The sequence below is a fragment of the Diabrotica undecimpunctata genome, chromosome 7 (genome assembly GCF_040954645.1).
Source record: "Diabrotica undecimpunctata isolate CICGRU chromosome 7, icDiaUnde3, whole genome shotgun sequence".
In the NCBI taxonomy this organism is placed as follows: Eukaryota; Metazoa; Arthropoda; class Insecta; order Coleoptera; family Chrysomelidae; genus Diabrotica; species Diabrotica undecimpunctata.
This window is the reverse complement of record NC_092809.1, coordinates 45,620,113-45,634,393: the sequence shown is the minus strand read 5'-3', so window position 1 is coordinate 45,634,393 and position 14,281 is coordinate 45,620,113. Positions and strand designations below refer to the sequence as shown.

The following is a 14,281-nucleotide window of genomic DNA, read 5'->3' as shown; positions in this document are numbered from 1 at the left end:
CAAATGGTTGACAGAGTGGTAGAAGTCAGTGAAGAAAATGGACTGTCTCTAAACACAAAAAAGACACAATTTATGGTAATTACAAAAGCACAACAGCGCCAAGAAAACATAACTATACACGGAGAACAAGTTAAAAAAGTTGAAAAATATAAATATCTGGGTACAATAATTACCTAAAATAATGAGTAAACATAAGAGATAAGGCAAGAATAGGACAGGTAAGAAATTTTTTCAACAAACTGGAAAAAGTACTCAGCAGCAAGGACATTTTAATTTCTTTAAAGATAAACTTCTGAGATGCTACGTCTTCTCCGTATTATTTTATGGGTTGGAGGCTTGGACATTAAAGAAATATGCTTCGGACAGATTAGAAACCTTCGAGTGATGGGCGAGCGTTATAACTTGCTGCAAATAATAAGACAAGGAAGAATATAGGGTAGAAGGAGTCGCGGAAGAAGACGCATCTCCTGGTTAAACAATTTAAGAGCTTCGTTTAACTGCACTTTTGCTGACCTCTTTAGAGCAGCGGTATCGAAAATGCGAAGTGCCATGCTGGTTGCCAACCTTTTTAGAGGAGATGGCACATGAAGAAGAAGAAGGGTATGTTAGTATAAGAGGTTGATATAAAATCCTTCAGCTTACAATAAAATTCAGGAAAGTCAAAAATCGCAGATAAATTGAAAGAAAGCCAATCTTTCGCCAATGTGATTACCAACGTTAGGGAATCTAATACTATCTAAATCTAAAAAAATACTGCTCAGAATTTAACAAAGACTCTTTAAAAAAAGCATCAGACTCAGAACACAAGAGCAATTATTTTACGAGCAGAAGTACAGAAGGTTCTCAACTAGCTGAAAAATAAAAACCCAGGAACCGATGGCATACCAACAGAAAAACAAAAATAATATTCGTCTACAGAGCTAATAATAATCACAAACTCTCTGGTGGAAAATTTTTACACAAACCTATCAATTTTGCAAGGATCGCAGCCACCGAAGACAGCAAGCAAGAGGAGAATGTTTTACAAAAAACACGCTAAGTTACGTTGTTAAGCTGCAGCCGAACTTGAGCACAAACTAAATATTGTAAGGTATGATAAATAAGTCGTACTTTACCGTTAAAAGCCTTATCCAAAAGAGTCATTTCTTTTAACATTTCATAAGATATTTCACCATTGTTTCTTTTTAAAGCAGTATAAATTTCTTCTCTAACTTTATCCTGAATATCTTGGTGTAGTGCAAGCTCAAAAAGTGTTAAAGACGAAGACATCGATGATGTTTCAAATCCAGCTGCGAAGAACAGGAATGCCTAAATTTTCGTTAATAAAATTAGTAATACTGCAGGATCTAGTTAAAAAAAAATAAAATAAAAAAGTGAAGTAACCTACACTTTGTTCCTATACCCTGCCGACAAAGCATCAAAAGTGTTAAAAAAAAGCACTTTCAGCTTTTTCTTCTTGTGCTTGTTGCAGATCCAGGAGTCCAGATGCCAGGGGTCGGCAACTAATTTTGGGTGGGGTCCAGACATATTTTAAAATAGATTTGGGGAGGCCCAGGAAAAAAAATTGGCGATATCACGTTTCCATAAAGTGAATCAAATTTATTCGTTAAATTTGATTCACTGGACAGAGGCGTATCACGAAGTTCTGCCAAAAGAACTCGTATGGTTTGCTAGCTTATTTAAATTTTCACTTAAAACACAGTATGAAATACAGTCAACAAGTGTACATTTTTTAAATTAATGTGAAAAATTACACTTGTGTCCTTAAGCTAGTTTTTTAAAGTTGGGTTCACGCTGGAAGCAGTTAATGCAGATAGTGTCCTTAAGGTGAGCATCTGTCAATCTTGGTCAATATTTTTTCTTTAAAAAATTTATTTTTGAAAACAAAGTTTCACAAAGAAATGTGATGACAAACATAGTAGTAAGGTAAATGGCCAATTTCTTGCAGTTTTCATGTTTCTGTGGAACTGTGGATTTATGCATTTGCAACAAAATATTTTCTATTGCCAAGTCTATAATCTTCATTTGGAGCAATGACTTAAAAATGGGAAATAAGTTCGCAGTAACATCAATCTATTATTCTGCTGGAGTGTGTGTGTGTGTGTGTGTGTGTGTGTGTGTGTGTGTGTGTGTGTGTGTGTGTGTGTGTGTGTGTGTGTGTGTGTGTGTGTGTATGTGTGTGTGTGTGTATGTGTGTATGTGTGTATGTGTGTGTGTGTGTGTGTGTTTGTGTGTGTGTGTGTGTGTGTGTGTGTGTGTGTGTGTGTGTATGTGTGTGTGTGTGCGTAAAAGTGGAATACATCAAATTAGTTGGGCAATTGGAAAGGGAAGTATATATCTATAAATAGAGATCTTAAGATCTAGGGTAATGATGATGATAATAAACATTGATTTTGTAAAAACAAAACGTTTCTTGCCTACTTTTGTGGCGGCAAATCTTTTGTATTAATTGTTGAACTTTGGTTTCTGGCATTTATTTGTCCAATAATTTTTAACTGCGACAACCACAGCGCTAAGCATTTTTTATTTCAAATTCTTTAGTTTTAATTATAGGTACACAAACTACCACTTTCTATTCTATACTATAAAAAAATCAAACATACCTGAGAACCCATCTCTTCATCGGTCAGATTTACTCCAGCCTTTTTCATTTCTATTAAGAGTTCCAGAAAATCAGCCCTTTTGATATTGTTTGCTTCCCTGTACTCTATAGCGTCCTTAAAAAATTTAATGAAGAAATTTCCAATGTGTTCTTGAATTGGACTTATATTAAATATTTTTGCTATGTTTGGATAGCAGATCGTAAGAAACAATTTAACTTGATCCAGCAATGTAAATTTGCCAAAAAGCTCATTGCCCAATTTTCGGATAACAGCACCTTCTGGCTTAAAGCTGCCAGCTTCAATACCGTAGATAACATCTCCTAAAGAATTAAGGTTTGTTAATAGTCGCTAAATTTTGTACAGTGTATACCGTTCGTTATGAATTTAAAGTTATCAGGACTTTTTAAAATAAAAGATCACCGAGTAGTGTATAACCCCAAATGTTTTCTTATTAAATCTTAATTTTTAATTCCATTATTTATTCTTCCAATAATAGATTGTCTTGTAGTTGCAACGCATGCGCAGATAACTGGCAATCGCACAAAATGATGCAAAATCATAATATGTCAAACAATAAAGTGACTTAAATCTACTTATTATTCAGTTCTTGTGAGCGTATATTTACTTGCAATTTAATTTTTGAATTTATTTATGCAGCGAACAGAAACATGTAGAGATGTTAGATATTAATAATTCTTGTTTTAAATATTAATAATAGTTGTCGCCCTTATTTTGGAATGAATAAATTAAATATAGTTTGGCAAAAAATACAAACTTTTTTTAATCATAATAAACCAATTGATTTACAGCACAGAAGTGCGTACCGGCAATTTAATGAATTACGGTATGATGTAAGTATTCAATGCAGTCGCCATTGTGGTATTCCAACAAGTTGTTAGTAGAACAGGCGCAGTTTATTTTCTGCGTCTTACTATACTATCATAAGATGTCAATTTTTAATAGTAGAATAGTAGAATTATTGGGAATCTCAAATTTTAAAGAAATTGGAATATGCAGGCATCTGTTTCTTTAGATTAAGAATATGTAATTAATTTAGGTAAAGTGCGTCATCAAACAATGAAAAGTTTAAAAGTGTGTAAGAACTTTTGTAAACTAACGGGACAATGAAAGGTGGTTTGTTTCCCTAATATTCGGTTACCATGAACTATTTGTATATTTCGTTATTTAACTTAGATTTAGAAAGTAAGGATTTGTATAATATAAAACTTCATTTTTTCCAGGTAATGTAAATTGTCTAAAAATGAAAGCTATCTATTCAGTTCAAAAAACAATGAACGGTCGTTAGGGTTTTGTTAACAAAGCAATTTGATAGTGGATTCTAATAAAAGACAGTCTGGTGAGTCAAGGAAAGTTTGACGAGAGAAAGAAAGTAGATTTTTAAGATATTTTTGTTTTGAGTGATTTGATTAGTTCGAGAGAGGGATTGGAGAAATAAGAGGAAAGGGAAGTTAGTTTGGTTTTTTTTGGGCGGAAGGAAAAACGAGGGGTCTAAGATAGAACTGCAAGAGAAAAGGTTGTTTCCTGTGATAAGAAAGAAAGGTGTGGACGTTGCGAGATAAAGTGATGAATCGTGAAAGAAAGTTTGTGAAGTTGTTTGTCGCAGCAGAAAGCCGTGACAGTGTAAGAGGAAATCTTCAAATCCAAAATTTGTAAGACTTTTTTTTAATATAAGAATTATTTGAGGAGAGGCCGCATATGTTTTGGTACGAGAGTAAAGGAAATCAGAAGGTGTGGAGAAACAGCATAAGGAGAATTAACATAAAGTTTAGTTTGTTTTATTGAAAACAAAAGATAGGCCCAGAGATTCGGAGCGAAATTTTGTTTTTGGATATAGAGTTGAATAGAGACAGTTTTTTTTTTACAAATTTATAGGATCGGAGAGAACATTAGGATCATATGATCTATTGTTATTTATACTGATAATTATATGATATAATCTTGTTTTTTTTTGTAAATCTATTAAGTAAGTTCGGAGATAAACAAAGTTATGGGTAAGTTCATTAATTTAGATATTGTATTTTAAAATTAAATTTTCTTTACCCTAACAATATATATATATATATATATATATATATATATATATATATATATATAAGTATATATATATATATATATATATATATATATATATATATATATATATAAATATATATATATATATATTGTGTAATATATATATATATATATAAATATATATATATATATATATATATATATATATATATATATATATATATATATATATATATATACATATATATCAATTGTAATGGTCGATGGTTTAATACAATTGTCTAGAATTTTGCACAAAGAGTAACTTTTTGGTTCTTATAAAATTTGGAAGGTTAGATTGTTATTTTTTAGCGTTTTAAATTTTATAATACGTCCCTGTTCGTTTATCTCGTTAGTACGCATTAAAAATTACCAGGAAATCTGCGTTTGTCTTTTAAAAGGCAATGTAAAAATGATCGATAATATAATATAAGTTTCGTATCCATCTTTCAAGTGTTTTTTTTTTATTTACATTCAAAATTCCCCATTTCGTACGTGTTATTTCTAACTATAATATTTCAAATTTTTTTGTCGCTGAACAACGATTTGTTTACATTCGAGTCCCTGCAAGTCAATTGCTACGTTTTTTCTAAGACGTAGTAAAACTGGGATATTTCAAGGTTGTCGACGAACGATTGTCGAGGGTATTATGTTTGTTTTAAGTTTGTAGGCAAAAACTAGCTGTGAGACGTAAAGGAAAATTTATTTTGGTTGAATTTGTAAAATCTAACGCAAAGGAGTCAAGCAAGAGATGTCAGAGCAAAAAGATGTTTGGGTAATTAGGAATCGCGAGTCGATTCAATTTCTTTGTGTTATGTCTTAAGACCGGTTAAAGTGATAATACTCTTTGCATAATGGCAGTTTAAAACAGAGTAATCACCATAAGATTTGTGCACCGGCACTGAAGAAATTTTGTAAAATGAGTATATAGGATGTCCCCATCGTTAGCTTGATTCCTCCACCAAGTTCCTGTTTCAATCGTCCCTGCGTATGGAAATGGTTTCCTTTTGTCCAAGTTGAGAGTTTTGTCCTTTGCAGCTCCAATCCCAGAGATAGTAGCAAGTTTTTTCTTTGAAGTTAAGTAAAACAAGTGAAATTAAGGTAACAATTAACATTTTAAATTTTAAAGTTAAGACAGACTTTTTTTTATAATTATTAATAATTGCTTTCATGAAAATTTAAAGGAATTGTAATATTTAATAAATTTTAAATTTTATGGTTTAACTTAGCTGTCATTTTAATTGTTTTTTTTTAAATTTAATGTTAACATATGACAGCTAGCTTTATTTGTTTCGATATTAATTTGTTTTTTTTTTGTTTTAAAAAAAGGTTAATCTCTGTGCGGTAACATTTGTAAGTTTTTGTAGTATCTCCAACCCCTTTGTAAACGGAGTTTGTAAACGGACACATGTAAGTTTTTTTATTCTGTATTTGGCAACTATTTATATAGTATATTTTTTTGAACTGTTTGTATGAGACAAAAATAAACGTTTGATTTGTTTCTCTGATCCTTTGTTTATTTTATTTTAGAAAATCTCCTAACCCTTGTATGTATTTTTGATTTTAGGGAAGAAGAAATTTTCTTTCTTTTTCCAGCAGGAAGTTTTCTTCGAAGCGGCGTCCAAATTAAAATAGCTAGAGGTAACCTTGTCTGCCATATCTTGTTTCATTTTGTCCAGGAGATTTATGTAAGTAACCCCTTTATTTCATTCATTGTGTAGATACCCCAATCTGACCCATTTATTTCAACTTATCCACGACCCCAGCTCTCCAGCAACCCCTTGAGTGCCGTTCGCATACGTAACGATTATTTTGCTTGCCCTATCTTCGCCCCCATAGTTTCTGTCCCCAATTTTCTACCCCCATAATCTTACCCTATGGTAGGCAAAATGAAATCGTTACAACTTTTGGAAAACTTGAGTATGGAAGTTGTTAAAAATGCATTGGATTTAGCTTGAAAAATGACTGTTGCCATCGTGACTTCAGCAACTTAGGTTTCCATCGTTTAGGAACGAGAATATATATTAAATTTTGTCTCAGCGGCTCTGAAGTGGCAAATAATTTGCTAGAAGATATCTAACATTATTTTATTTATTAATGTATTGCATACTAAGAGCAATATTTGTTGGTCTGATGAATTGTATTGTCGATCTCAGGGGTTCTCTTAGTTTAATCAGAAATGTGGATTTTTTCATGGAAATAATGAGAATTTCGTTTAAACCTTGACAAAAATTAGGTAATGAATTTTTATTTCGTTGATCTGCAACATTTTGGACGACGATTGTTAAGACGACCAGTCTTTACAGCCTATACAAAAATAGTTTTTCTGGATCTTCCTTTGATTTTTTTCATGATTCCTCGGGTAATTGTGTAATTTTAGTAAATATTTGGATTTGTATCATTTCAGAAATAGTTTTAAAGTATTGAACTAATATTAATGAAAATAAGAAGTTCATTTAGATTTCCAGCCTACTCTGGTACGATAACAACGATAAAAAGGTCTTTTTTAACATAAAAAATTCATGCGATATTAGAATGTTTTTTCCTGGATATTGGTTTAATAGTAAGTATACACCTGGAAACGATGGGGATTATATGAAAACTCTTCCACTAATCTATTGAATGTGCCATTTAAGGGTTGTCATCTCCGAAGGTGCTTTTTAACAAGACCATTTTAAAACAACAACTGACAGTTATAGCACTTTTTGAACATAGTGGCAGTAAGAGACAAAACTATAGAAAAGCAGCCGTTTGGAAAACCTAAGGAAGATGTTAGAAGACTCAATAGGATTATAAACCAAAATGAATAACAAAAACTGTAAATTGCCCATGAAAAAAAAAGTAGTGAAGTTAAATCTTGGAATGAAGTAGACGAAGGATAGAATGAGTCTACTGTGCTATCAGATATTAAAAAATGCAATATCGGTAAAAAATCTGAAAAATATAAATTATAATTTATTTTCAAATATTTGCTTCATTGTAAGATACTTATTTATATTTAATTTATAGTCATAGATTTTGCCATAATAGGAATTTCAATTATAAGAAAATATTTTCTATAACCTAATTGCAGTTCTAGACGAAGCTCAACATCTTAAAGTTAACTGGATAATGAAATTAATACTCATATTAAAAAAATATTACTAATTACCTATAATATCCGTGGTGTAACACGCTATCATTTCAAATATATCCATATCTTTATCATTGTCAACAAATTGTTTTAAGCTTGTCCTCAATTCTTCACTGGATTTTCTTAGAGTTTCAAAGAAATATTTCATTTTTGCTGATGTAAAAATGCTCGTGAATTTGGCCTAAAAGTAAAACATTTTATGAGTCAAGGCTCAGGATTTCCAGCGCCTTAGAACTTAATCGCATGTGCACAAAAACCAGGTTTTCTAGTCAGAAAGTTGATCAGATGGCTAAACCCTATTCATTTTACAAATTCGCAATAGTCAATAGAACCACGTGTAAGCCAAACAGGGTCGTACTGATGTACAACCTATGTATCATATGATTTTTAAAAATATTTACTTTTGAAACTATTAGTGTAAGAATTTCTTGAAATTTAATCATTATATCACAATTAAACTAAACTCTAAAAAATAACACGACCCATAAATAACTTAACAATAACTATAACATAAATATAGCACAATATATTAACTTAAAAATCAACACGATACAATTTGAATTTAAAATGCTGGCAAGTCGGGATCTGTAACATGAGAATCTGTCTCGCTTAAGGTAATAAATTATATTTAATAGCCTCTTGACGAATGAGACGGCGAATATCAACACGTGCTCATGTTTACTGATGGGAATTTGGTAAACGAATGAACTTTAGTAATCAAATATGGCGTACTATGGTTGCATAATTAGTAGGACTAAATTTACAAATAGTTTAAAAGTTTTGTTTCATTTACACATATAATTTATACCACACAGGTTTGTGGGATAACAAATAGACGAGTATATACATAAAATAGAATAGTATAATTTTATGAGAATTGCAAAAATGAAAATGAAAGTGTTAATTAAGATAAGAAGAATTTTTCTCAGATATACATTAAGGAGTAACGATACATTAAGAGAAATTGGAGTCCAGGATGAGGTGAGATGAACACGAGCACGACGCCGCAAATGAAGAGATCATATCGACAGAATGGAGCCAGGAAGAATATCGAAATGGGCAATAACACATAAACACAATACAAAATATTAACATAATATAAAAAACAGAACTATGTCCTACAACAACGAGGAGAAAGAAAAAAAGAAGACATAATCTATCACTATTGAACTATTTTCCTTCCGCGTGGTTTTCACGTGAGCTGTGATTGCTTGTGTTCTTTTTCCCCTGAACAATGGACAGTCAAGCATGATGTATTTTACCTTCCGTAGAATAAAGAAGTGGATATATATGTTGACAGTGGATCTTTTTTTAGTTAAAAAAGTGTGTGTTGTGTTTAGTATTTGTGTGAGTTGTATTGTCAGGCACCAATTCTTAAGTGGTTAATAATGACTTAAACTCTTCTGTTGGTCTTCTTTTTCTTCTTATTTTTATGTAGATATAACTCTGTCTTTAAATGTACCTCTAGTAAGTTCTTGTTCGATCGTTTTCGTGGTCTTCCTACCAATCGTCTTTCTATTGGAGCACCGTCTCTTGCTGTCTTTACTACTCTATTTATTGTTATTTGGCTTAGATGACCGTTTCGTTCTACTCTTTTGTTTTTTACCCAGTTCTTGATGTTCTCCACCTTGTATCTACGTCGTACATCTGTACTTAGACCTATGTCCCATAGTGTTTTACCATCAATTTTTCTAAGTGTTTCCATCTTTGCTATTTCTAACAACCTTTTTGTCCTCTCTGTATCAAGTTGTCAGGTTTTGTTTCTGTCACTTATATCATTATTGATCTTATGACTTTTATTTAAAATAAATGTAGATTGCCTTTCAGTCGCGATATTTTTATTTTCTATATATTAGGTAATTGAGGGTTTAGTTGTATAAACAGTGTACCAAGTCCGTTCTTAATCCCTGCGCTGTTTGTTATTTTTTCCCTTTGCCGGTTACAGGTGAATTTCAAGTATAAGATAACTCTGAAATACTCTACTTTTTCCTTTAACTGAATTTCTTATATCAAAAGATTAAATGACTAAGACAAAGAATGGTTAATTGTTATGTTTGGTCCGTACTTTTGTATACTGCAGAAGTGTGGACGCTAAAAGTATCGATCATGAACAAAATTGAAGCATTGGAAATGTGGGTTCATAGACGAATGCTGAAGATACCTTGGACAGCAAGTAAAAGTAATGAAGAAGTACTAAGGAGCGTCAACAAAGATAGAGAACTGCTAAAGGCCGTTAATCATCGAAAAATGTCTTATCTGGGACATATAGTAAGGGGAAGTCGATATAAAATATTACAACTGATCCTTAAAGGTAAAATAGAGGGCCGTAGAGGTATAGGAAGAAAACAAGTTTCTTGGTTAAAAAACATTCGTGAATGGACACAGATAACAAATGCAGGACAATTATTCCATATTGCAGAAGATCGAGAAGCCTTCGCAATGGTGATCGCCAACGTCGGATAATTCTGATATGGCAAGCGAAAAAAAAGAAGAAAGATTAAATAAACCTATCTCTTTAATCACTATCTGTGTGTTAATGCGACATATTGGTTTTATGCGGATTTATATTTGGCCCCTCTGTCCATTATCTTATTAGTTCTATTGCCCTCTTTATACGATCCCTGACTGTATTGTACTTTGCTTGCGAAATGATTACCAAATCATATCTTTTTCTGAGAGTGCCGTCTCCCTACGGAGGTTGGCAATCATAATGGCTTTTTTTATTTTTGATCTTCTTCCTTGAATCTTTCCCTGTATGATGAGTCTCAAAATTTCATATTTTGGTCTCCTCATCACCTGGCCTAGGTATTCCAGTTTTTTGGTTTGTATAGTGGTAATTAATTCTGTTTCTTTACCAACCCTCTCCAGTACTTCTTTATTTGTAATTCTATCAGTCCATGATATTTTTAATACTCTGCGGTATAACCAGAGTTTGAAAGCCTCTATTCTTTTTAATTTGCATTTTTTAATGTCCAAGTCTCAGCTCCATATAATGATAATAGATCCACCAAATCATATGCATATATAAAATTGTTTTATGACTATTTATCTATAAAAGTCCCTATTAGTCCGTCCTATACCAATTAAGCTATACCAATCAACAGAGGAGTTCGCCAGAGAGATGTTATCTCACCAAAGCTATTCACACTTGGACTTGAAGACGTGTTCAAAGACATTAACTGGGCAGATAAGGAAGTAAATGTTAATGGAAGAAAACTGAGTCAATTAAGATACGCTGATGACATTGTAATATTCGCTACAAGTTTCGAAGAACTACAAACTATAATGACGCAACTATTTCAAGCTTCGGAAAAAGTAGGTCTTAAGATGAACTTGGAAAAAACAAAAATAATGACAAATACATCGAACATTCCAGAAATAACATTAAACAACATAAATTTAGAAACAGTAAGCGAATACATCTACCTGGGACAGATAATGAAAATTAACAAAGAAAATCAAACTGCCGAAATTACCAGAAGAATAAGGTTAGCGTGGGCAGGATTTGGAAAACTGAGTTGGATCTTCAAAAGCACTAAAATAGAACAGTATTTGAAAACCAGAATTTACGATCAGTGTATACTCCCTATACTCAGGTATGGTTCACAGACGTGGACACTCAACAAGTCCAATATCGATAAAATAGTAAAAGCACAAAGAGCAATGGAAAGATCAACGCTCGGGGTGAGACTTATAGACAAAAAAACAAACAAATGGATTAGAAGCAAAACCAAAGTAAAAGACGTAAAAGAACATGCTGCCAAATTAAAATGGAGCTTCGCAGGACACAATGACCGACTGAAGGATAAGAGATGGAACCACGAAATACAACAATGGAGGCCATGGTTAGGAAAGAGAAGCAGAGGAAGACCACAAATGAGATGGGCTGATGATATTAAGAAGATCGGAGGACACAACTGGAAGCAAGTGGCGCAAAATAGAAGACACTGGATTGATTTGGGGAAGGCCTATGTGTAAAGTTGGATTACTTAATGCTAAAGAAGAAGAAGAAGTTTGTCCATCACCAGAGTCTAGACCAGTAGGGACCATACTTCCACTTGCGGGCATCCTCTGATGATCCGGACCAACAATATCTCTCTAAGGATGGTAGTATTTACAACTAAGCATGCACTTCAGATAAACTTTTTCTTTTCTTTACATTTTCCCTGTATTTCTGTGTCGAACTAAAGAGAGTTTGAGATTTATTTTTATGTATCTTTCTTGTACCAAGAACTTCCTTTGCTGAGCCTAATATATTTGATTAAGTTTTTACCCAGCTCCCTTCGACTACATCATTACCTATGACCTACGGTACATATGTTTATATTTCATTGTCTTAAGGTTTTGTTGTAAAAAGTAAAAAGGATAAAAAACTGAAGTGAAAAATGAAAGTGCAAAATGACTAAACTGAAAGATTAACTGGTTTGTTGATTCGACCTATAAAACCCGTTTAAACCTACGGCATAGAGATATGGATTTGTAGTAAGTCATAAAATATTTAAATATTGCAGAGACTTCATCGACTGCGATTGTTTTAATTTTACATAACAAATTAACAAGAGAGGTCCACACTGGACATTAGATATCTTGGAAATCATCTCCGTCCTAATATTTAGGTTTAATAATTGAAAAACCCCCCCACTTTTGACTAATTTCGAAATAAAATAACATAAATCTATAGGACACGAGGTCCACACTGGGCTCTAGGTAGCTCAAGGATCATGGATGTCATAATATTTGTGTTCATCGACCTCGAAAATCCCTGAGTAGTGACTTTTGGCTGATTTGAAATGAAAATAACATAAAACTTCAGGAGACAAGGTCCAACCTGGGCATCAGGTAGTTCTGGAACAATCATCGTTATCATATTTGTATTCAGCGATCTTCAAAACCCACGACTTATGACTGTCCACAAATTTAGAATGAAATTAATATATTCCAGGAGACGAAGTCCATCTTGGGCACCAGGTAGCTTTGAGATCATCGTTCTTATCATATTCGTATTTAGCGACCTCAATAACTACCGACTAACAAAATTAAACCCATTTTTGTTGATATTTTCTTAATTGTTAATGTTTTATTTTCTATGCACTTCGGAAATGCATTTTTTTATGCACAAAATGGAATTTTACATTTGACCACCACAAATTTTGTTCACAAACTTTCTGTACATTTTACCGAATCGAATGCGAAAATTTCACTGCGATACATTATACGGAGAAAATTTATGGGCTTCGTTTCCTCGCCTATTAGTCAAAATATTTAGAATCTGTAGTAGGTACTCATCAGTAGTAGTACTGTTGTAGACGAAATCAAGTCACTTAAATAGACAATCAGAAAATTTACTAATATTTTGTGTAGCCCTTTTAGAAGTTCATAAATTATATTTTAAATAAGAAAATATTCGTGCTTACTCTTGACTCTCTCCATTCTGCACCTTCTTGTGTCAATATATTTACACTTACAGCATTATTTTTATTGATATATATTCCTCTGTCTGTAAAACATTGAAAATCTTTTGTCAAAATATCCTTAGCATATTCTGGATCTACCACTACTAACTGCGGACTTAGACCCATATATACACCTAAAACAATTGAAATTTAACTAAAAAATTTGAAAAATATACTAAATTTAAATTCAATAGATACACTTAGAAATAAAAAATATAAAAAGTTTATTAATTACAGAAAGCAGGAATAGTCTAAAATATTTTTAATAACAGCAAACATTTAAAAAAATTCTTGGACACTCCTTCTATAAAGGTCTCCAACATTACTACTTCATCGTATTCTCTTTAAATTTTGCTTTATGCTAGGTCGCCTTTCCTAATTATATTTTTCCATTAGTGTCTCTCTTAGGTCATACTACTTCTCTACTACTCCCTCAAGGAACTTGCAAAGCAAATTAATTCTTCCACTCCACCATGCGTGAACACCTTTTTTTTTAAGTTTTAAACAAAAATAAAAAAAATTAAAAATAATAGTAGTAATTCTAGATCTAGATTTAAATTCAGATCTACATACCTCCTACTTTTAGTCCTTGTCTTTTGAACTCATCGTAGAACCTCTTTACTACCCCACCTAAAGCGATTCCTCTAGGCAGCGCACTTCCATGGTTTCCATAAGGAAATGTTGGTTTAAGTTGCACTATACCTTTTCTTTTCCAATATGCATATTTATATTTTATGTAAATAATAGCACTAAATAGTATCGTTGCTATTATTACAAGAAAGTTGATTAAGAAGCTATTTGAGGGGATTGACATGTTGACTGTGACCTAAAAATAATTAATTAATTTTTGGGGTCCAAAGTATACATTCGGGGGATAAAGAGGTACTCGACCCCCGACTCTTATCTTCTCGCTGGTGTCCCCTGTAAACCAAGCAACCCCACTGGAGATCCGGTATCCAACCTGGGTGAAAAATTGGGTCAGGAGCTGACGAGAGTAGGTAAAATGGCCCTCCGAAAAG

At 32.5% G+C, this 14,281-nt stretch overlaps 1 protein-coding gene across 1 annotated transcript in view; it reads right to left on the bottom strand.

The window, feature by feature from the left end:
* Nucleotides 1–14,281, bottom strand: part of LOC140446358 (uncharacterized) — an 88,735-nt gene that overhangs the window by 6,338 nt on the left and 68,116 nt on the right. The window contains exons 10-14 of the mRNA XM_072538901.1: nt 13,836–14,088; nt 13,224–13,396; nt 7,828–7,990; nt 2,604–2,923; nt 1,116–1,308 (exon numbers count right to left, since the gene is read on the bottom strand). Coding sequence (XP_072395002.1) covers nt 1,116–1,308; nt 2,604–2,923; nt 7,828–7,990; nt 13,224–13,396; nt 13,836–14,088 — 1,102 coding nt within the window. The remainder of the gene's footprint in view (nt 1–1,115; nt 1,309–2,603; nt 2,924–7,827; nt 7,991–13,223; nt 13,397–13,835; nt 14,089–14,281) is intronic.